Source organism: Myotis nattereri (assembly GCF_964212035.1).
Source record: "Myotis nattereri genome assembly, chromosome: 3".
Classification (NCBI taxonomy): Eukaryota; Metazoa; Chordata; class Mammalia; order Chiroptera; family Vespertilionidae; genus Myotis; species Myotis nattereri.
Window position 1 is genome coordinate 187,050,483 of NC_138077.1, and position 25,038 is coordinate 187,075,520.

Below are 25,038 nucleotides of genomic sequence, written 5' to 3' on the forward strand. Positions count from 1 at the left end.
GAGAGGGAGAGAGAGAAACATCCATGACGAAAGAGAATCATGGATTGGCTGCCTCCTGCATGTCCCCCACTGGGGATCGAGCCCGCAACTCGGGCACGTGCCCTTGACCGGGAATCGAACCTGGGACCCCTCAGTCTGCAGGCCGACGCTCTATCCACTGAGCAACACCGGCCAGGGCCTGAACTTGGGCTTTTAGTTGTGATGTTATGGGGCCCAGTCCCTGACTTCTTACTTATGTCATCAAGAATGGCTTTTCTCTCTGTTTTAGTTCACGCCTTTAGCCCCCAAAGCCAGCTTTTTAAAAGTAATCATGCTTGGGTCACACACTCTTTCTTTATCCTTCTGGACTATGGGCTAGGGTGGATCAGGGGGTAAAACATGTCCCTTTCTAGTTCCTTGATGCTGTTGACAGCATAGTTTTGTGATATCCAGAGCTAACGTACGTCTTTAAAGCTAATTTACCTATTGATGATGACCAGGTACAGGGACTTTAGAGTGGTAGCTGTAACCCTGAAAAAGCCCCAGGAGCAAATCAGGGAACTGGTAAACACAACTTCAAACACAGCAGGCAGCTGTGTGAGGCCTTGAAGAGACAGCGATGGATAAGTTTGTCTGCTGTACTGGCCCTTTCGAATACCCTCCTGAGATTTAGAGAGGCCCCGCTAGAAAAAGTGGCAGCTTTAACCACCAATAAAGACAGTTTTCCCCCACAAGACATTATACTGGAAGACTTGACTATTCGTGTAGCACAGGCATGTCAAACTCAAAGGCTAACAGGGGACAAATAAGCAAGGTATGAGGCCCCCGGGCCGCGAGTTTGACATGCTTGGTGCAGCGGACTCCTAGGTCAGAGAGTATTGATTTCAGAAAGGAAGTTGATAGACCAGGTGTGAAGATGAAGTAATGAATCAGATTTTTTGTGTGGATTTCAGAAAGAAGCCCAGTCACTTTCAAGTCATACCACAGAGGTGATCTGGCCTCTTTTTGGAGATATTGGCTATTAGTTTTCAGATGGGTACTCAGTTCTACCCCACAAAAACTGGATCTTTCTGTCAGAAGTTCACTCTGTTACTCTGTAGTGCCTGTATTAGTCAGGGTTCTTCATGGAAATATATATATATATAGTGAGAGAGAGAGAGAGAAGGAAAGATTATAAGAAATTGGCTTATGTGATTATGGAGGATGGCAAGTCCCAAGATCTGCAGGGATAGTCAGCAGGTTGGAGGGGTTCTGGGGAGCCAATGGTTTAGTTCCTGTCTGAGTCTGGAGGCCCAAGACCCAGGAGGGCCTATGATGTAATTCCGGTCTGAAGGCTGTCAGGCAGGAAGAATTTTACTAGGGAAAGAGTCAGCTTTTTTGGTTCTATTTATGCCTTCAACTGATTGGCGAGGCCCACCATGTTAGGGAGAGGAATCTACTTTACTCAAGATAATAATTTAAATGTTAATTTCATCCAAAAATACCCTTACAGAAACATCCAGAATAATATTTGACAAATATTGGAGCATTCTGCAGTCTAGTCAAGTTGACACACAAAATTAATCACCAAGTAAAATTTTTCTTTCTTTAAAAAAATCTTCATTACAAAATATTATTATTATTGATGAGAGAGAGAGAGAGAGAGAGAGAGAGAGAGAGAGAGAGAAACATCAATGTGAGAGAGAAATATCCATACCAGTGCCTCCAGTATGCATACTGACTGGTGATTAAATTCGCAACCTGGGTATGTGCCCTGACTAGGAATCGAACCCACCACCTTTTGTTGTATGGGACGACACTTCAACCAACTGAACCACACCAGCCAGGGCTCAAGTAGAAATTTTTATTTGCTTTTGTACAGTTCTTAAATAAAAGTTTGGTATTCATTGTTGTTATTTTCATTGTGAATGAAAAGTTGTAGGAAAAGGCTTTGGGCTGATAAGAGAAAAACACATTATGGGATTGGTTTCCAAACAGCCTTGAATCCACTCAAGCAAGCTTTAACCACAGTTACAAATAAAGCTACAGTTCTATTTCTGATAGAGATATTAGCTATTAATTTTCAGATGGGTACTCAGTTCTACCCAACAAAAACTGGAGTCTGTCTTCTTAGCATTTTATTTACATCAATTTATTAACAAATAGTATGTTTATAGTGGGGTATTGATATTTCACTCATCCATATGCAGTTTCAAATCCACTTTCCTGAATTTCCCAATTGTAAAATGAACATTGTCCACATTGGATGCACCCAAGAGAATTTACCACCAGGAAAGAGACCTGACATTTGTGGGGGCAGAAGCTTGCTATAGCCTTCCGACAATTCTGCCAGGGATTTTACAGGGGAGGAAAATGCTGCTCCAAATGGCTAGGTGCTAGAACTGGGATTATAGATCTGGTTTACTTAGCTCTGAAGTCAATACTCTTTGCACTGGAATAGCGTGCAGATATGAGAAGCCTGTAGAATTTTAGCCTACTTATTCAATTAGACTTTTTTTAAAAAAGCGAAACCTGAAAAAAAGAAATCCCAATCCTGGATATACATTAGTGGGCTTGTTCCATCAGGATTGATGAACAGTCAGGTTTAACTACGCAACCTGGCGTAGGACGCAGAAAAATCCCTGTGCAGGGGTGTTAGAAGACCTGGAGGTCTTAGGACAGGGAAGGTTTAGCTTCTCTGATAAGTGGATTGGGCTGGTTGATCTCTGAACTCCCTCCAGTTCCACAATCCTTTGACTTTACATTATGAACCTCTATGAACTTCTACTGACGCTCAGGACTCTAGGCTTAGGGGAATGTTTTCAGGACCAGTAAGAGTCACCAACTCATGGAGGTCATGTAGGTTAGCTCTACATAGCCTACAACTCGCAGGCTAGCGGCCCTACATGGGGCTTTTAACGCTGAAGCACAGAAGGAAATCTGACGACCTGAGGAGGAAACCCAGCGTCCAGGCTGGGTTCCAAACTTGGCACATTTCTTCTCTGAGGCTTCGATCTTCTTCAGGACTACAACTCCCAGCAAGCCACCACCGAGTTCACAGCTGATTGGCGGGCCCGCTCGGGTTTCCTGCGTTATGGCAGCAAGTAGAGCCAATGGAAAAGAAACGTAAGTCTCAGGAGCCAATCCTGGAAAGGCAGGGTGGGTCCTTTCTGGGTTCCGGCTCCGGCTCCTCCCCGGTCAGCGAGGCAGCGCTGTCCCTGACCGAGCGGCGGGAGCGAGGTGGGTTCGGGTTGGGCCCGCGGACACGGGGGGAGGTAGACGTGTTTTCGCGGGGACGCTGAGCATGGCTCCTTCCATCTCTCCGGGAAGCCGGAGATTGTGGCTTTGCTCCCCGGACCCAGTGGGGAGCAAATAGGGCCCTGTGATCCCGACCCCGGTCCTCCCCGGCCCGCGCGCCAGCCTGCTGGCTCCAGCCCTGACCCTCGGGCCCTTCTCCTGTTGGCCTCTGAGGACTCCAGCCCCCCTGCCACTGACCATACCTTTGGGCTCAGCCCCACCTATCCCACCCCTCCGGCCCCAAGCCCTGCAGCAACTCCGAACCCAGCCCCTGTCCTCCAGAGCGCTCGTACCCGTGGGCTTCTCCCCGACGCACAACCCAGCCTCTTGGGCCGCGGTCCCGACACCTCCGATTGCAGCGAGTGCGCCCTGTCTCCTGACCATCTTCTCTGACCCTCCGACTCCTTTGATCCTCCTGGGTCTCCGACCCTGTGCAGTTCCCTCTTCTCTGGTCTTTCCAAGCTCCTCTACCCCTTCTTCCCCCAGTTCTCCACTTGACCCGAAAGAACCCAAACTTTGGCCCTTCACCCCAACTTCCAGCTTGGTCTCTTCCCTCTAGTCCTGGTCTTTGAACTTGAGCATCTGACCAGCCTCATCTTCTTGGCTCTTACTGTTTAGACCTGGCTCCTCCTCCACTGCCAGAGTCCCTTCCACCTTTGGTCCTCCTTGTACCTCTGAGCCTCCGGGAAGACAAGGGGGAAGATACGAGGGATGGGCCCCTTTCTCACCCACATCTCTGAAATGCGATAGGAAAGTGCCTCTGCACTTCACCTGCCACTGTCTTTTCAGTAGATGGTGGATTCCCCTCTCTGTGAGTCCCAGTCATGCCCATCCTGCAAGCCCAGCTGGAACTCCACCTTTTTCATGAAGCTGCTCATTCCTGACTTCTTCGGGGAAGTATGCCTCTGGCTTTTGAAACCCTGTGGCATTGTTTTTTCCTCTCTCTTTCCACCCTCCTTTCTCCCCCTTCCCTCCTCTCCTCCTTCCCTCCTTCTCTCCTCCCTTTCCCGCTCCCTCCTTCTTTCTTCCCTCTCTCCATCCCTCTCTCTCGCTCCCTCTCCCTCCCTTCCTCTCTCTCCCTTCATCGCTAGTGTGGCACTGGCTTTGGGATGATGAGCATCGGTCCTAGTTCTGCCATTCTCTGAGCCTCAGTTTCCTCATCTCTAAAATAAGTTGTGAGAATGAAAGGGGACGATTCATATTTAGTGATTAGTCCATGGCCTAGCACTGGGAATGAGCTTAACAATTGTTAACTATTATTATTGTTGGTTCCTGTAAAACGTGCCAGGTGCTGCATGAGACACTGAGGAGTGGATACAAAGGCGACTAAGGCACAGTCCCCGTCCCCCTGGAACTTAACCGTCTACTGTACAAGAGTTTCTGGAGTTCATGGCCCATTTCGCTGCACTGAACCATAAACTGTTTGAGGGTAGTAACCACAATCCTAAAACCTTTTGCTCTTATTTTGACCCAGCATTCAGACCTGGGTAGAATCAGCTGGTAAAGTATACTAGTAAGTTCTCAGAGCAGCAGGATTCGAAGTGAGTAGAGGCTGTGTAGCTTATGGCATGGAGCCCTTGGTGAGGTGGGCAGGGGTGGGGAGTGACTTAAGGACATATTCAACCACATTTAACAACATTTGAGCACTGGGCCTTGTGTTGGGAAGAGATTACCAAAATGATCCAGTCCTATCCTCAAGTTACTTCTAAACTTCTAGTGGACACAGACATGTAAATGGTTACACTGTAATTACAAATCACTGTAAAAGCAAGTACAAGATCCTGTGGGGTCTTAAAGGAGGAAATGGGAGGAAGGAAGAGATTGCTGAGGGACAGTGGGGAGAATGGACACCAGCATGCCATGGGCTCTGGAGGCAGGCCTGGCCTTCATTTACTCAACTCATTCAAATATTTATTAAGGATCTACTCTATTTGACTGCCAGTACTCTAGGAGTTGAAGTTACATTAGTGAATAAAAAATAGAGACCCTGGCCCTCATGGGACTTATGTTTTAGCAGGGAGTAGGGAGGCAGATCATATATAAAAGACATATAAGTAAGTGCAGTGTTAGATTGTGAGAAGTATTGTTGGGCACAGGGACTGGAAGTGTGGGAGGGGGGTGTGATTTGTAAAAGGATGGTCAGGAAACAGTGAATAAGTATCAAGGAGTAAACTTTCTGATGTTTAGCTGCATATTTGAAAGTGAAGCAAGCCTATCTTTCACATTGCTTAGCTAGGTTCTTCAAGAAACACGTTCTAACAGAGATTGGTAAACTAAGCTGGCCTCCTTTTGCTTATAAATAAAGTTTTATTCAGACACGGCCACATTGGTTTATGTGTTGTCTATGGCTGCTTTTATAATACAACAGCAGAGTTGCAACAGAGATTCTATGGCCCCAAATATTTACTAAATATTTACTCTCTGGCCCTTTACAGAAAAAGTTTTCTGATCCTACTTAAAGATTTGAGGCTCTTTCCATATTTTATAATTTAGGTTATATACAGTCTTGTACCATTTTTTTAAATCCTCACTCAAGGATATGTTTTTGAGATTTTAGAGAAAGAGAGGAAGGGAAAAGGAGGGAGGGAGGGGGAGAGGGGGAGAGAGAGAAACACTGGTGTGTCAGAGAAACATTGATCAGTCGCCTCCTGTATGTGCTCTGACTGGGGATAGAACCCATAACCTGGGTATGTGCTCTGACTGGAAATCGTGCCCGAACCCATCACCTTTTGGTGTATGGGACAACGCTCCAGCCAACTGAACCACCTAACCGGGCGTTCTTGTACCATTTTGTAATTAAAAAATGTTTTTTTCCTAATAAGATCACTGAAGGGATCTTTTCCATTCTTGTATTCTCCACAGGTCTAGGAAACAGTGCCCTCAACAACTGTAACAGTCGCTGTCGTTTGCTGAATGACGAGTACATACCACCCCCTACACTGAGCATGCCTGGCATCTTCTCTAACGCAGTGTAGGTAGGTCGTCACAATTATAGCGGTGTGGGAGCTGAGGCTCAGAGTGGTTGAATAGTTTGCAGAATTTTAAAGAGAATATGTGTCATCACTGGGATCCAACCCTAAATGTAGTCAGTGTCCCTTCTGTTACTTTATGTTGCTGTTTTCCAAAAATACTTGCTGACCTGAAGGAAGCATCAGTCTTTCATTTTATCATCAGGGCCTCTCCATAGTGTGTGCTTCCCTCCCTCACCCTTTGTTCATGTCTCTACTGCATCTTTAGCAGCCCGCTCTGCCTTTTGAAATGTTATTTCTCCAAGGCCCAGAGGAAACACCACACTCTCCTCGTATAAGAAGTACTTTTTCTTCCCGTCATTCTCTGTCCTTGGCTGTAGGACCTCAAAAGAATGTATGCAGCTTAGCAAGCATTTACTGATGTTTGCATAAGTAGGCCCTGTGCTAGTCACTGTGTGTGTGTGTAGCTATGTGTGAGGGGAGTGTGGTTTGTGTGTGTGTGTGTGTGGTTTGTGTGTCCGTGTGTATAGCTTTGTGTGTGTGATTTTTGTGTCTTGTCTCTTGTCTTTGTGTGTATGTAGCATGTGAGTGTATGGCTGTGTATATGTGTGTGAGATTGCATGTGGTATAAGAGTATAGCTGTATGTATGTGAGTACGTAGCCAGTTATGTGACTGTATGTGTGGGAGGACTGTGAATGGTGTATATGATATGCATGTGTGTGGCTATATGTGCTGTGAGAGTGTGGTGTATGTGTGACTGTGGTATGTATGTGTGGTGTGAGGTGGCTGAGTGTGTCTGGAATGTGACTATGGCTGTGCATATGGAGTGAGCATGTGTGTGTGCATGTGCTTCTGTATGGTGTTTGAGAGTAGAAGTGTGTACTGACCAATGAGAACAGACACGGCCCAGACCCTGCAGTAGGTCTCAGAGGTCTCAGATGTTAATTCATTACTTGCTGGATTATAGTGAGGTCCGAGGAAGGGAAGGGAAGGGAAGGGAAGGGTACAGAACACCTAAGAGGATTCAGAACTGGGCTTGTAAACAACCAGGAGAGCCTCAAGAATGAGAGGTTCTGTTATGTTCATTTTGAAAGCAGGCACATAGATGGATACTTTTAAGGAAGGTTAAAAAAAAGATATAAACACAAGTTTCAGTTAACTTACAGTTAGGCAGAAGAACTGAATGGAAGTCCTTCACTTGCACATAAATTATAGTGTGGACTGTATCGTTTAGTGGTATGAAGAAAAATGATATTATTCAATTGCACAAATATGATCTGTGGTGGTGGACAAAATGGTTCCTTTTCATTCTGGTTTGGTAGCTTTAAATATCTGGAAGTTTGTTCACTTGAAAGTTACTAAGTAAAGGCATTCTATGCAAATTTTCCCATTAATTGAGGTTACTTCTGATGGCTGGCTCCATGGGGAAGGTGTATCATCCCTCTTCAAACAGAACAAGATTCCCTGTGCCCTGGCCTGACCCAAGGAATAAAGGTGTTGGCCATTTGTGTTCGTTCTCAGGGTTCAGAGATGGGCAGTGAGAAGGAGCAGAATCCAGAACGGCACCTGCCTGAGGAAGGGGAGCGGGGTAAGCCTTGGAGAGCGGATGACCCAGAGGGTTTTCGGATCCCAGATGGGGAGAAAGAGCATGGGCAAGAGAGCCTGTCAGAGAGACCACAAGGGATCCATCCCCAAAAGCCCTGGCAGAAAGCTACTGTCCCCACTGGAGAGCCAGGGGACCCTGTTGTCCATTCAAGACTTGAGGCCGATGAGAAGCCCTTTATATGTGCCCAGTGTGGCAAAACCTTCAATAACACCTCCAACCTGAGAACACACCAGCGGATCCACACAGGCGAGAAGCCTTACAAATGCTCTGAATGTGGCAAGAGCTTCTCGAGAAGCTCCAACCGCATCCGGCACGAGCGGATCCACCTGGAGGAGAAGCACTACAAATGTCCCAAGTGTCAGGAGAGCTTTCGGCGGCGCTCGGATCTCACCACACACCAGCAAGATCACCTGGGCAAGCGGCCGTACCGCTGTGACATCTGTGGCAAGAGCTTCAGCCAGAGTGCCACGCTGGCCGTGCATCACCGGACCCACCTCGAGCCGGCACCCTACATCTGCTGTGAGTGTGGGAAGAGCTTCAGCAACAGCTCCAGCTTTGGGGTGCACCACCGCACCCACACAGGCGAGAGGCCTTACGAGTGCACCGAATGTGGGCGGACCTTCAGCGATATCTCCAACTTTGGAGCGCACCAGAGGACTCACAGAGGGGAGAAGCCCTACCGGTGCACTCTGTGTGGGAAACACTTCTCTCGGAGCTCAAATCTCATCCGCCACCAGAAAACGCACGTGGGAGAGCAGGCTGGGAAAGATTCCGGCTGAAGGAGTGAGGGAGAGACCTCAACGTAGTGTAGGAAGATCTTTAGGATCTGCTGCTGCCCTTTGACCTCAAGCCCTTCACCCCACTTTGGAGAATGGTTCCTGTTGCCTCTGAAGCCAGGATCTCCAGCAAGCCCTGAGAAGGGACTCAGTGAAAATCTTTGCCCCTTTCCAAGCCGATATTTTGCCTTGGAAAGTCAGAGGATCTGGTCTTGGCTTCATCTCCTTGGGGTGAAAGAGAAATAGGGTAGGTTTAGTAAATGCTCACGTTATTAGGGCAGCTGTCCCTGGCTTTTGAGGAAATACCTGTGAGATGGGCACCACATTGTGTATGAACTGCTGAGGGCCCGTTGCAGTGGCCTGCTAGTTCCGTCCACTGTGCTCCAGCTGGGCTGGGAGGAGCCGTCTTCCCAGTGGACGGAGCCTCCTTGGCCTGGAGAGGCGGTCCTGCCTTAGAAATGGAGGGGAAGCCCTCAGGGAGCCATGATCTAGGGACCTTCACACTCCCCGTGTGTGTGACTTGTTATCCCTCTCCCAACCTGCATCTGTTCCCTGAGTGACCAGCAGTAAAACCCTTCAATGAAAAGGACCTGTGTACTTATTTGGGGGCATCAAAGAAGTGGGGAGCTGGTCTCTCTGCAGCTACTCTGAGAGTTGAATTTCAAGAAAGACAAGATGGGTGGTTGCTCAGAAAAGCAAAGGGAAGCAGGCTAAGTCTCTGGGCCTTTGGGGAGAAAGGAGAAAGGAAAGGAATTAACATTAATTGAGCACTCACCAAATGCCATAGATTCTACCAGTCACATTTCTTTTCTTTAAAAGAAATATATTTTATTGAATTCAGAGAGGAAGGGAGAGGGAGAGAGAGAGAGAAACATCAGTGGTGAGAGAATCATTGATCGGCTGCTTCCTGCACACCCCTCACTGGGGATTGAGCCCACAACCCAGGCATGTGCCCTTGACTAGAATCGAACTTGGGACCCTTTTGTCCACAGGCTGACGCTCCATCCACCAGCGGTTCTGTGGGTTGTGACCATCGGAAAACACATATAGCATATCAGATGTTTACATTACGATTCATAACAGTAGCAAAATCACAGTTATGAAGTAGCAACGAAAATAATTTTATGGTTGGGGGTCACCACAACATGAGGAACTGTATTGAAGGGTTGTGGCATTAGGAAGGTTGAGAACCACTTGGTTTAGTGACTAAACCAAACTGGCTAGGGCTACCAGTCACGTTTCCATTTTTTTAAAAAAATACATATTTTTGTTGATTTCAGAGAGGAAAGGAGAGGGAGAGGGAGATAGAAACATCAATGATGAGAGAGAATCATTGATAGGCCACCTCCTGCATGCCCCCCAACAGGGATTGAGCCTGCAACCCGGGCATGTGCCCTTGACCAGAATTGAACTCTTTAGTCCTCAGGCTGACGCTCTATCCACTAAGCCAAACCAGCCAGGGCTCCCATTTCCATTCTTTATTTCATTTAGTTGTTACAGCAACCCTCAAGGGAATAAAATGAAACAGAAATGAGGAAAAGGGAAGTCACTTGCTGTGAAGTCACACAGCGGGTATGTGGTAGAACCAGAGTTCAAGCTTGGGCCTCCTTTGGTTCTAAGATGATGTTCTTTTCACTACATTCACCTTGTTGGCTTTGAGGAAGGAGCCTCTTAGGGGGCTGACCTGGGTCCAAGGGATTGCCTGGAGATGGGAGCTAGTATGGCCTCTTGATGGGACCCTGGACAATTTGCTCTATAGGAAGTTAGTGCCACCTTTTCAACTTTAGACCATTTAAAAAATATCTATCTTTTTATTGATTTCAGAGAGGAAGGGAGAGATAGGAACATCAATGAAGAGTGAGAAGCATTGATCGGCTGCCTCCTGCACGCCCCACACTGGGGATCGAACCCACAGCCCGGGCATATTTCTTGACTGAGAATCAAACCATGACCTCCTGGTTCATAGGTTGACACTCAACCCCTGAGCCACACTGGGCATGCTCAACTTTAGACTCTTTATTGAGCACTTATTTGTGCCTAGGAAAAATGACAGTGGCAGGGAGTAGCAGTTGAAGGGTGGGATAAGATGAACCCATAATGAGAGTCTGCCCTTAGGAGCAATAAGTTAGTGCCCAAATCTGGGACAACTTAGCAGGAATCATTCCCGCTTCCTGCCCCGGTTTAGGCCTGGTTCCATACTGCAGATTTCAGTGCTTTCTGTATATAAGTTTAGTGTTGACCAGATTTCCTCCAGGAAATACAAAAGACCCCTCTCTACTTCTTGCCAATCTGGGGTCCTGCTTCTCTGGAGTGAAGGGTCCTCTTCATAGGTAGTCAGTTGACAGGATGAGACTGGCATCAGGCTTGGCACTGACACTGCCCATAACCTGATGTATCACATGGGACCTTGCCACCCACCCAGGAAGGGATGTGCCCAGGAGCTTTCCAATCTTCATCCCACTGAACTCTCACAACAACCCTGTGAAGTTACACTGATGCACATTTGACAATGGCAGAAACAGGCTGACAGAAAATGACTTAGCCAAGATTACATGGCAAGTAAATGGCAGGGTCAGGAACTGAACCTACTTCTGCCCAAATCCAAAACCTGTATATTTTCCAACTATGGAAGACTTCCCAAATGATTCCCTGACAATTGTATGGCACTTTACAGTTTACAAAGCACTTTTATTTCACATACATTCCCCTGCTTCTTGAAAATCTCCATATTTTAAGCACAGAGTCAAACAAACTGACATATATGAATGCTCACACACCTTAATAATAAAGGTCGCCGTCTATCAAGCATCTGCTGAGCAACAGTTACTGAACATCTCTTACCTTTGATCTCTGTAACTGTCCTCCAAGGAGCAGTATCCACATTTTCAAGATAAGAAAATTCTGAGAGGTTAAATGACCTGACCGAATGACTGAGCTGGGATTCAAGTCAGGTACGTCTGATCCCAAGACCAAGCTCTTCTTTATACCCATGACCAAGCCAGGTCTGTCTGTCTCCTCTCAGTCTGGGGAGCTTGGTATCATTATCCTTGCAACCTTAGTGACACATACTGTGACATTTGGGGAGTCTTTGCTGCTAGTAAGACCCAGGACCAATGTACAAGGCATCTGCTTTGATCATGGGACATAATTTGCTGACCAATCTCATTTGCCCTTTTTTGACCAAGTTCATGGCCTGGGGTTTCCGTGTTAGCAGGGGCTAGATGGGGCTCTCCTAACCCATGAGAGCTCTGTAGGATTGGCTCAGAGCCTTGCCAACTTCACGGAATGGGAAAGTTCAAACTCTCCACACGATTTCTGCAGGTTCTTGTGATTTATGCTTTATGGTCTCTTCTTGTCAAAGGTTCCTGTGGTCTGTACAAGCCTTCACTGTTTTGTCCCCATTGTCCCTATCCCAGAGTTAAGCACTTTCATGGACTTCCCTGAGAAATGCTGCCATTCTAGGTATTTAGAATCCCTTTGAGACATTGGGAGTCTTGGGGAGGGGCTTCCATCATGGCATGTCACTAGCTTCCTCTCCTTCCTCCCGTTGCTGCTCTTAGCCTCTTTTTTCCAGATTCCCTGGAAACTCCAGGTTGTTTTACTCTATTATAAAAAGCCGTGTGGCTTTCCTCAGCCTCTGATGCCAATTTGCATACACAAACATACTCAGGAGCTCAGCGGAAGAGGCCTCGCCATTTACCAACTTGTTCCACCCCATAAAGCATTTGCAAAAATAAATATCTTCAGAGATTTGCAAAGCATGTAAACATTAAAGGTTTAAGACAGTAGTCTAAGCTCAAGTGATTTTCTCCCTTTTTTCCTATTAACCCCCCTAAAACAACAGAATGGCAGGGAAGAAGGGTGGCAGGTGCAAAGACATCAACAAATTTCTAGAAGTAGATGACATACAAGGATGGCTTAACAGACTGAAGGAAGCCATGGCCCAGAAGTGGGCAATGGAAGAGAGAGCCAGTCTTTCTGGCAAAATTCCAGAGAGGCTCTGACTTTATAATTAGCAAGTACTGAGGACAGATAAAAAATGGACCTAAAAACTAGGGAGTTTGTAGGTCTGTCTATGCAGAAGCTTGCACCAGTCACCCACCTCTTATCTCCAGAATGGAGGGTGACTGGCACGCACCTCCAGACAAACAACACACACACACACAACACATGTGCATGAGTGCACACACATGCACATGTAGCAAGAACCCAGAAGGGTCATTCTATAGAAATCCAATAAATCTCTAGGAAAATTCTAGTGTGTTTTTGTGTGGTGTTAGCATACCAGAATAAAACTTTTGTCATTCTGACATTTATAAACCCTCCCCCAACAATCATCCTCCCTATATTCAAGCCTGCCATAAAACTATACTCATTCTTCCTATTTAAGAGGGTGACTGTATCAGGGAAACAGATACAGCAACAGAGGAAACATACAGCAAAAGAGAAAACCAACTCAGTTACTAAAATTAATCAAGTTTGTTATTTCATGAACAGGCAACCAGGAGCACCAGAATTATGAAGATAGCTAGAAGCATGAAAGAGGGAGGGGAAAAAAGAGGGAGGAAGGGAAAGAGGGAGAGAGAGGGAGAGAGAGAAGATAAACAGAATAAGTGACTCTAGAAAACAGAAAGTAATGGCACAGTGGAATCTTTAAAAATTCTAATTATATTCTCAGAAAGATCTGAAAAGATACTACCTCCATAAAGCAAGAAAGGTTGTTAGTGGAAAGGAGTAATTGGAAAATAAGAAATAGCTTTTGGAAATTAAACATGGTAGCTAAAATAAGATATTCAAGAGACCACTTGGAAGATAAAATCAAGAAAAGCCCCTAAAATGTAAGCAAAAACACACAGATGTGAAAAGAAGAAATAAAGGACATAGAAAATCAATCCAGAGGGTTCTTATGGTGAAGATGGTTGGTAATCCTCTCGCCCATTTTTTTTTTTTTTTTGGTGGGGGGCATTTAACTAACCAACATTCCCCAGTCTCCTTTGCAGTTGGTCATAAACATGTGATTCAATTTCTTGCCAATGGAAAATGAGCAGAATTGTATATGACACTTCTGGACCTAGACCTCCGAAGAGCTGGTATGCCTTCACCTCATTTTCTTTCCGCCTTTCACCAGCTGTAATCTGCAGGAACCCAGCTTTGCTGGTTGTAGACTAGACAATGTCCTACTGTAGACTCACCAGATAAAACACAGGAGACCCAGTTAAATTTGAATTTCAGATAAACAGTGAATCATTTTAAGTATGTCAGATGTTGCACCCTAGTGGATGCAGAGCAACAGGATAAAAGGAACTAGGTTCTTGAATCTAGCATGTGACTATCTTACCCTACTCACCTGGACTCTCACCTCAAAGCTGTTAATGAGAGAGAAATACACTTCTTTTTTGTTTTGTTTATTTGTTTGTTTGTTTGTGAAATACACTTCTTTCTGTCCTCCACGCCACTGCTTTCTTGGGTCTCCTTTTTTACAGCACCCTAACCGTTCACCCTAACTAATACTTGGGGTTGGCTTCTCTCATAATAAGACTGGTGCATTTTACCGTATATGGTGTCTTACTATTGCCATTGGTTATTTTCCCTCATTTTTAACATACCCCAAATTGGGATGTGTTCAATAGTTAATGCTGTTTTAGATAAAACGAAATATCACATTACGAGAAAGAGATGAGGCTGTGATCTCAACAAGATGGCAGAATAGGAAGTCCCAGCCTTCACTGTCCAACAGAGACACCGACTTGACACCAATATATGGGCCAGATACCTTTATGAGAACCACACAAATCCACAAGCCAGCACCGCTCAGCTCAGGTTGTTCTTGGGTTGGTGGCAGGGATTCGGGGGTGGGAGGAGAAGAGTGGATGGAACATATAGCCAACGTTCTGGCTTTTCAGAAGGTGGCTGGAGAGATTGGTTTCTGTCTTACCTGATTTGGGACTGACAGAGAGCCACAATACTCTGATGTCACTGAGCACAACATGCCCTCCCCTTTTTTTTAAAACCAGGTTAGAGTAGGGTGAAGAAATATCTAGAAAGGGAGGAAATAAAAGTATTGCATTTAAACACCTCTTTTGAAGAACTTGGCACTGAAGATTTAAGTAAAGATTTAAATAAAATGGTGGCTGGATGCAAAAGGATTTGCCAGATTCAGCAAATAACAATATAGGAGACCCAGTTACATTGAATTTCAGGTACACAGTGAATGATTTTTAGTATAAGTATGTCTAATGAAATATTGTGAGCATACTCTAAACAAAAAAATTATTTGTGCATATATTCAGGGCATGCTTATTCTATAAAATAATTTTTTGTTCTAAAATGCAAATTTAACAGTGAGTCCTGTATTGTATCTGGGAAACTGAGATGTGGGTTCAAGATACTTTCTTATTTGAGAAATCTTGAGCATATATAACAGATAAAAATATCTGGAGAAGTTAAAAATGCAAGTGAAAGAAGGGAGATTGACTTATCAAAGAATGGAAACTTCTCCCCTGCACTGAAAACAGAGAGAAAAGGAGAGGATGGTGCTGGTGCAAGCATGTGTAGATCTGGTTTTGGAAAAATGCTGGAGCCTTCCTTTCAAGGCTTCCAATCTATATATATAAAAGCCTAAGCAACCAGCTGACCAACCGACTGGCCAGTAGCTATGGCATGCACTGACCACCAGGGGGCAGACACTCAATTCAAGTGCTGCTGAGCGACAGCAACTTTGCAGAGTGCCCTCTTGCACTCCGGGACCCCTCAGGGTATGTAGGACTGCCAGTTTTGGCCCAATCCCTGCAGGCCAGGCCAAGGGACCCCACCTGCCGGAGGGACCCCACTCACTCCGCAGACACTCTTCAAGCGCTGGTGCTGCCCCAGGTGTGGCCTGCTGGAGGGACTGTGGGAGGTTGGCTCCAGGGCATGTCTGGCTTGTCTCATCCAGTCCCACCCTACTGGTCACCTTCTAATTAATTTACTTTCAATGTGCGTGAATCCATGCACCAAGCCTCTAGTTTTCTTTATAAAGCAGCAAGTCAATCATGAGAGCAAAGGGGGATTAGGATGAGAATGAATAGGAAGAACAAGGGAATATGAACCTAAGAGTGAGCAAAGCTGATTTAGAAAATAAGTTAAGATGCTGGTGATATTGGACAAAGTGGGGGGTCCTTTTCCCCAATGAATTTCCTGAGACTTGCATGGGAGAATGAGTGATTTTTATTTGTGTGGAATTCCATCCCTGGGTTTCCAAGGTCCCATTTCTCTTACTAGTAGTCCAGTCACAGAAGAAATGTAGCTGAGGTTTCAGTACAGCTAGAAGCAAAGCCAGTCTCAAGAGCTTTCTTTCCATATTGGGCCTGGGTTGCAGTCCATTAGTCTGTGTATGTGTGTGTGTGGGGGGGTATCCACATGGCTGTGGGCCATGTAGGCAAATGCAGGAGAGCACACCCCAAGCAACAATAGTTCCAAGGGCCCCGAGAGCACAGGAGCAACAAGAGGGTGAGTTCCTTTATTCAGGTGATTAAATATCCCAACTTTCCATGCACTTGCATTGGCCACACCCATTCTGGCCAACCATCTCTGTCCCCAGGTGTGATTCATAGAAAGCACCTTTGCTAGTCCCCACAACTTTACTGGGCATGTGTCCACCTTCCCTTTGTTGGACCCTGGGGAGTGTAAAGTTGTAGTTTCCTGGTGAAGCTGCTTAAGTTACATGCCTATATCTGGCCATCCCTTTGCTCCTTTCCTGTTATTAATAATTAAGTTAAATTACAACGGTATCATTGGCAGTGTTGAAGGCACAGTTAATGTTGGTGATCATGAAGAATGGTACCAAACTACCTAAAGCATGGTTTTGTTCAGATTATTACAGATGTTCCTCTTTTTTCCCTCCATAGCTCCCCTCCACCTGGTTCCCACCCCACCCCATGACCTTACCCCCCCCCCCCCACTGTCCTCATCCATAGGTGTAAGATTTTTGTCCAATCTCTTCCGCACCCCCCACACCCCCTTCCCCCTGAGAATTGTCAGTCCACTCCCTTTCTATGACCCTGCTTCTATTATATTCACCAGTTTATCCTGACTTAATTTTTAGATTCACTTGTTGATAGATGTTCATTTGTTGTCACTTTGTTGTTCATAATTTTTATCTTTACCTTTTTCTTCTTCTTCCTCTTCTTAAAGAATATCCTTCAGCATTTCACATAATCCTGGTTTGGTGGTGATGAACTCCTTTAGCTTTTTCTTGTCTGTGAAGCTCTTTATTGTATGTTCTTGTCTCCTTTGCGAAATATTAATTGAGCATAATGGCTTGGGTCGGTTCCTGGGGTCTCTGTTCTGTTCCATTGATCTCTATGTCTGTTCTTGTGCTAGTATCAGGCTGTTTGATTACAGTGTCTTTGTAGTGTGACTTGATATCTGGTGTTGTGAGTCCTCCAACTTTGTTTTTCTTTTTTGCAGCTATTCAGGGTCTTTTTGGTTCCATAAAAATTTTTGGAGTATTTGTTCTAGATCTGTGAAATATGCTGTTGGTAATTTAATAGGGATTGCATTGAATCGGTAGATTGCTTTGGGTAGTATGGACATTTTAATGATGTTAATTGTACCAATGCATGAACACAATATATTCTTCCACTTGTTTATATCTTCCTCTATCTCTTTTTTCAACGTTTGTAGTTTTCTGATCACAGGAGTCTTTTACCTCCTTGGTTAAGTTTATTCCCAGTTATCTTAATACTAGAGGCGCGATGCACAAAATTCCTGCATGGGTAGGTCCTCACAGCTGCCCCGGCTGCTGCCCCAGCCCTCGTAGCCCTAGTTTCATCTGGAAGGTCATCTGGACAGTTGTTCTGCTGTTAGGTCTAATTAGTGTATTAGCTCTTTATTACATAGAATTTTTTGTTGCTATGGTAAATAGGATTGTTTATTTAGTTTCTCTTTCTGAGAATTCATTATTGGTGTATAAAAATGCCAAGTTAAGAAAGAGAGAGGATCCAAATAATTAAAATCAGAAACAAAAGTGGCCTGATCCCATGGGGAGTGGACCTCAGCCACAGTCAGACATCCTTCAGTGCTGCCAAGAAGGCAGGAGAGGCTCCCACCACTGCCGCTGTGCTTGCAGCCATCAGTCCTGCTTGTAGCTGAGCGGAGTTCCCCCTGTGGGAGCACACTGACCACCAGGAGGCAGCTCCTGCATTGAGCGTCTGCCCCCTGTTGGTCAGTGAGTGTCATAGTGATTGGCCGTTCTGGTCATTCTGCTGTTAGGGTCAATTTGCATATTACCCTTTTATTATATAGGATTATTGATTATATTCCCTTTGCTGTGGTACAGACACTTTGGAAAACAGGCAGTTTTCTATACATTTAAATATACTATAAGACTTAGCAGTTCCACTCCCACAAGAAATGAAAAGTTATGTTCCCACAAACAAACAAACAAAAGCCCTGTGTATGAACATTAATAATGGCTCTGAAAACATGACTATACTGTCGGGAATGATTAACTCTAATTACAGGAAGTCTTTTAGTTCTTTCTTGATCTCATTGGAAACCCATTCATTGTTTAATAGCACAGTAATTCACCTCCATGTGTTTGAATGTTTTTGAGTGTTTTTACTGTATTTGATTTCTAATTTAATTTCATCATGATTTGAGAAGATTCTTGTTATGATTTCAACCCTCTTGAGTTTGTAGAGACTTGTTTTGTGTCCACAATATACTTTTGGATACTGCTGAGTGTGATTGCTTGGGGCTGTAACACCAGAAAATGTGCAGTACCACAAACAGACACCAGAGGGAGCAAGAGCCATGAAAAAGAAACCTGACAAAGAAAGCGGCCACCTCTCTAATTGGGAAAATAGCCTCACAAGCTGGGAGAAATTACATCTACCAAAAAAGCTTTGTGAGGTTCCCAGGATCTCCAGCCAGCTGATTATTAAAGGTCTTCCCCTGCCTTAGCCAGTGTATTAAAAAATCAGAAAAATGATGTCTGAACAAAATGAGAATGTCAACAAAGAGAAGCTATAGAGAAAGAACCGAACAGAAATCATGGAGCTGAAGAATACAATAACTGAATTGAAAAATTTATTAGAGAGGTTCAACAGCACATTTGATCAAACAGCAGAAATAATCGCAAACTCTAAGACAGATTATTTTATGTTATTGAGTCAAGGAAACAAAAGCAAAAAAAGAATTAAGAAGAGTGAAGGAAGCCTAAGGTACTTATAGAATACCATAAAACAGACCAACACAGGAATACCTCGGAGATATTGTGGGTTTAGTTCCAGACCACAACAATAATGTGAGTATTGCAATAAAGTGAGTCATAATATTTTTTGCTGGTGGAGTGTCTTGCCTTTAATTTGCAAAAAAAACCCCCCCACAAAAAACAACAACATATGTGAAGGCAATGAAGCAAGCACAATAAAGCAAAGTATGCCTATATATGCATTATGGAAGTTCCAGAAGAACAAAAAACTAAGAAAAGGAAAGAGAACTTATTTGAAGAAATCATGGCCAAAACACTTCCAAAACTACCCATGAATCTAAAATTATTTCAAAGTAAAAACTTGAAAAAGACACAGACTTTCTGAAATAAGTGGTGTTTGGAAAATTAGTTACCTATTCGGAAGAAAATAAAATGGGATCCCTATCTTACAATAAAACAGTCTATTCCTAGGGTATTAAAAAACCATAATACGAATAGAAAAGTATTAGAAAACACAATATGGAAGATTATTTTTGTGACTGCAAGATAGGAAAATATTTCTTAACTTGGTCCAAAAAAGAACAAACCAAAGGGAAGAAAATTAACATGTCTTTAAAGTTAGAGAAGGCCTAACATTGGTTCTCAACCTTGGCTGCATATTAGAATTACTTGGAGAGCTTTGACAAATCCTGATGCCTAGGCTGCACCCAGACTGATTACATCAGAATCTCGGAAGAAGGACGAAAAGCCCTCTCAGTAGTTTAAAAATATCATAAGAGAACTTAAGAATCCACTCAAATTGTGTGATAGAAGTTTCCTTTCTTGCACCCTGGGTGAGGCTGAAATGCTGATCAGATGAATTGCAGAAGGGTGTAATTTGAACCCAGGAGAAGGATATGGACTAGAAGTCCCCTGTTGTTATGGCGACTATAACAAGGGCTCACTGTATCCACCCGTGGCTCAGGTAGACTCACCTGGAAGCCTTCAAAGCTCAGGTGCTGCTCCCCAGTGTCAAATCTCTGACTGATAATGACCTTATTGGCTGATAAATTGTCAACCCAATAGCCTCCACTTTTTAAAGATGTCAACCTCAGCCTTCCTGAGCAGGTAACTATGAATTGTTGAGCCAGTCACCTCAACGTGGCCGCCCTGGATGGTAACTCTATCATGGTTGTGAATTGACCCAGTAATCTGAACTCCCTGGAGATGCTAGAACTCCTTTCTCAGTGAGTTAAGTGGGTTTTCAAACCTAGAAAGGCTTAGAATTATATATAGAGATGATAAGGAAATCAGACCTATCCTATTAATACTTATGGGTTTGAAATAAGTGTGTGTGGTACTTAAAGTGTACTTTTGAAATAACATGATATATTGAAGAATTTGGTAGATTAGCCTAATTTGATAGGTTAGACTTTGAGGTGTAAGAAAATGTAATTAAGTTTGTAAATAGTATTGGCATAGTTGACAAGTAGATCTGCTAGATTGATATGTTTGATATATATAACACATTTTTGTTAAGTATCTGGAAAGGATTTGCTCATTAGGGATGAAAGTTGATTGATCAGGCATATGAAGGATGTAAAATAAAAAAAATATATGAAATTTACAAATTCAGTTTAAAACGCTTAATAACTTTATATTTTATAAGTTTAAAAGTGGGATTAATTGTTTAACAGAGTCTAGAATTGTTTTGGAATTAACTGTTTAACAGAGTTTAGATTGTTCTACCTGAATTATTACCTGAAGTATTACTAACTTCAATAACATATCCCCTTAAACCTAATTATTATTTTTATACGAATATAAGGAATTTAGAAATAGAGTAGTATACTTGAAATTGAACTTATAAGACTTAAACAAAACCAAGGTTTTGAGTGTGTAGATGGAAAATTTAATATTAATTTAAAGCCCAAGATGCTGTAGTCTTTTAAAAAATATATTTTTATTGATTTCAGGGAGGGAGAAGGAGAGAGAGATAGAAACATCAGTGAAAAGAGAGAACCATTGATCGGCTGCTTCCTGCACATCCCTTACTGGGGATCAAGCTCGCAACCCAGGCATATGCCCTTGACCAGAATCAAACCCGGGACCCTTCAGTCTGCAGGCAGATGCTCTATCCACTGAGCCAAACTGGTTAGGGTGTAAATAGTCTTTTATGCTCACAAATCTACTCCCAGATAAGGAAAAAAAAAGTCACATGGACACTATTATTACCTGCATCTAACAGATGAAGAAACTGAAGTTTGGAAAGGTTAAGAAACCAGCAATCAACTCCTGTGTCTGGCTCTGAAGCCTGTGCTCTTAGCCAGTGTGCATGTGGCCTCCCTGCTGGACCAACCCCCTGAAAAGTCAAGACTTCAGAACAATCAAATAAAATGCGTTGAATTGACTTACTCAATGGAAGTCAATATGTATAATAAGTTGATTTTATAGCTAAGCAGTCCATCTCAGCTCAAGGAAAGATACTTTACTGGCATATGTAATGGAAAAGTCTGGCTGCAGGCAGGGTGCTAGACTCAGACCCTGCTTCTCTCTGTCCATCTGTCCTTAGTGGTTCCACCCAGACAGACTGTCTTTTCCCTTGTGGTGCAAGATGACTGCAGCTATCTCTCTGGGCTCAAATACAGCTAAAAACTGTGGCTGCCCCTCTCCCAACTGTTCTCACAAAAGCACTGCATCTCATTGACTCTGATGAACTCCTGTAACCGACCACTGTAGCTGGAGGAATGTGGTGTTTTAACTGCCCGTGCCTGGGGTCACAGGCTGACCCCTAGAGTTTAAGGTGAAGTCAACTCCACCACCAACATATGGGCTGAGAGCAGGGAAGGAGCCGTCCTCCTTGAGAAGCTTGATTACAGGCAACAAAAACCAGTTGTCTACTACAGTGGGAAAATGTACCTCTCCTACTTGAAGTTCTTGGGAGTACCTCACTATATCATTCCCATTTACTGCTGACTTATTCTCCTCTATTCTGCTAAAAATCACAATACACTATAACTTAATTGTGTAGCCTTTGTTCTTCCCATTATTTCATTTTGGGAGCAAAGATATCTGTCTTGCCTTTCTTTGTGTCCCCTTATTTCAGTGGTTCTCAACCTTCTGGCCCTTTAAATACAGTTCCTCATGTTGTGACCCAACCATAAAATTATTTTCGTTGCTACTTCATAGCTGTAATGTTGCTACTGTTATGAATCATAATGTAAATATCTGATATGCAGGATGGTCTTAGGCGACCCCTGTGAAAGGGTCGTTCGACTGCCAAAGGGGTCTCAACCCACAGGTTGAGAACCGCTGCCTTACTTCATTCAAGTCTGTGTTCAAATAGCACTTTCTTAGGAAGGCCTTCAAATGATCTTATCTAAAACTGATCCACCCACCCAAACCTGTCCCCACAAACCACCATCCTCTATCCTTTAGTTTTCCCTTATAACACAAATCACTATCTGATACTTTATGAGACATCTGGTGATTGCTCGTTGGGTTTTCCCCACCAGAATGTAAGCTCCATGAAGGTAAATTTTCGTTTACTGCAGTCTCCCCAGCACTGAAAAGACCAGAGCTCCACAACAGAGAACAGCTGGTGTTGGGGAACCCACACCAGATGGTTTCGGAGATGCCAACATCAGAGCCAGATGAACTTGCAAATGGAAGATCCTTATCTTAAAAAAAGAAAAGGAAAAGAAAAGAAGCCTGGCAGGCGTGGCTCAGTGGTTGAGTGTCGACCTATGAACCAGGAGGTTACGGTTCAATTCCCGGTCAGGACACATGCAGGAGGGGGCATGCAGGAGGTAGCCAATCAATGATTCTCTCTCATCATTGATGTTTCTATCTTTCTCTCTTTCCCTTCCTCTTGAAATCAATTTAAAATATATCTAGCCGAAACCGGTTTGGCTCAGTGGATAGAGCGTCGGCCTGCGGATTGAAAGGTCCCAGGTTCGATTCCGGTCACAGGCATGTACCTGGGTTGCGGGCACATCCCCAGCAGGAGTTGTGCAGGAGGCAGCTGATCGATGTTTCTCTCTCATCGATGTTTCTAACTATCTCTCTCCCTTCCTCTCTGTAAAAAAATCAATAAAATATATTTAAAAAATAAAATATATCTATAATAATAAAGGTATAATATGCTAATTAGACCGACAGCCGAATGACCTTCCGGATGTCCTTCTCTATGTCCTTCCTGATGACCTTCCAGATGAAGCTGGGGCTCAAAGCCGAGGCAAGCCACCCCGGCTGTGAGGTCCGAGCCCCTTGCACAAATTTCGTGCATCGGGCCTCTAGTATATATAAAAATGAAAAGGGAAGACCCCTCTTTGCCTTCTGTCTGGTAGATTACATTAGACAAGTAACTATTATATTAGTCAGAGACAAGGCAAGAGAGGAGGAAGAGCAAAACATACAAAATCAGACCTAAATTAAAGAGAAAAGAAGAGCCTAGGTAGATAACAATGCAGATAGATTTCTTTTTGGAAATCCACCTATTTCTATTTTGGAAATCCAACTAAATTTTAAAAGAGGGCATACATGATTTTTGGTGTAGTTTTACTTTATTATTTTTTGGGGAAAAAACTCTAAAAGTACTTTAAAAACATGACTCTAGGAAAGATAAGAAGGGATGAGTTGGGTAATTACAGAACTTTCCAGCCCTGAGGCCTTAGGTGTTTCTGAAATGACACTGAAAGTCGGACTTCCATCTGCTAGTGCCTCCTGTAGAGTTAAAGCCTTTAGGCATCTCTCGCAGCACAAGATAGCTGGTGTGTAATTTTGCCACAAATATACAGTAACTTTTATGTGCTTTTATTTACATATGTAGGGCAAAGAGAAGACAAGATGCAATGACTCAAAGACAGGTTTGAATAGCTCCCTTTCATGGAATACAACCTGTACTTATTTTATGCAAAATGTAAGTGTATAAACAAGGAATAACAGATATTGAGACATCTACTAGCTATTCCATCTGGATTGTATAATAAACCAGTTTATTACATAAGCAGGCACAATAGATAAGATTCCCATTTTCTAGATGAGCAAGTTGGAGTTTTATACTCATTTAACCTAAACAAGCTTATCGGGAAGGATATCAGAGATATATGTATTGTTGAATTAATAACTTTTTTTTGGCAGGAAAGTTAAAAGAAAAAAATAAGAAAATGAAAGAGATCCCTGGGAATTCACAGAAATCTTGGTATGAGGACTGGACTTTCTGAAAGGGGGAAGGGAGAATATAGAGTAACTCCAGTTGATACCTGCATTACAAATACATTATCTTATTTCATCTTAATATCACAACACAGCTGAGGAAATTGAAGATCGGAAAGGTGAAGTGACTTACCCAAGGTTATTCAATTAAGTGGCAGAGTAGGAATCTGAAATGAGCTCAATCTGACTCTGGAAACCATGTTCTTTCCAAGATACCACAGAGCTTAGGAGAAAGCTTGGCAAAGAATGTATGCTCTGGTAACAGCTGAAGGAATGAACAAATGTTTCATAGAGAACATGACAGTTAATTTGGAGAGACCAAAGGCAGACCAGGAGAAAGAAGACCTTGAACAGAAAGTTTTAGAATTAGATGATTAGGAACCATCCAGGGAACACTGAATCATCAGCTCGGCTGGATCCTGGGGTGTTGAAGGAATGTATTAGGAGCTAAGGTCTCCAAAGATCAGAATGTGAAAGATCTTGTCTGCTAGATTAAGGAATTTGGGTTTCACCAATGAGACACTGGGGAGTATTAAGCGGTAGAGTAATATGGTCTGACGCTGACTTCAGAAAGTCATTGTGGGGTGCAGGGTTACCAAATGGATTTCTTGTAAGAGAAGGGTGATCTCCAAAGCAATCTGTTCTTTGAATCCCTGAGGTTGAGGTTAAAACCAGCCCTGACTTAGTTGTTCACACAACAGCCACTAGTAGGCAGCAGTGTCCCAAGAAACCGATGAGCCTGAGCTCCAAGTAGCAGCTTCCCCAGGCAATTCCTGGGACCATGATAGGATACGATCACCTGGTGGGCAATATGAGTAGGTGGAAGGGCAATCTGTGTGGAGGAACCCCCAAGGCCCATAAGGGAAGGAGTATATGGAGGTCAGAGGACAGAGTGACCAATGGCTGGGGGAGGGTGGGGTGGGGTGGGTGGTAGTGGTGAGAGATGAGGCTGCATCTGAGCTAGAAATTGATCATGAATGGCCTTGAATTTCCAGGTTAAGGAATCTGGACATTATCCGAAGGGAACTGGGGATCCAGGG

At 43.8% G+C, this 25,038-nt stretch overlaps 1 protein-coding gene across 2 annotated transcripts; it reads left to right on the forward strand.

Moving 5' to 3' along the window:
• Positions 1-3,161: 3,161 nt before the first annotated feature.
• Positions 3,162-9,189, forward strand: ZNF691 (zinc finger protein 691). Of its 2 annotated transcripts, none has more exons than XM_081086516.1 (3): positions 3,162-3,198; positions 6,118-6,230; positions 7,625-9,189. In XM_081086516.1, exon 3 carries the CDS (start codon positions 7,756-7,758, stop codon positions 8,608-8,610), a length of 855 nt encoding a protein of 284 aa, XP_080942642.1. In that variant the 5' UTR covers positions 3,162-3,198; positions 6,118-6,230; positions 7,625-7,755; the 3' UTR covers positions 8,611-9,189. The 2 variants fall into 2 exon arrangements, with proteins under 2 accessions (XP_080942642.1, XP_080942641.1); XM_081086515.1 differs by having other exon boundaries at positions 7,747-9,189.
• Positions 9,190-25,038: the final 15,849 nt, after the last annotated feature.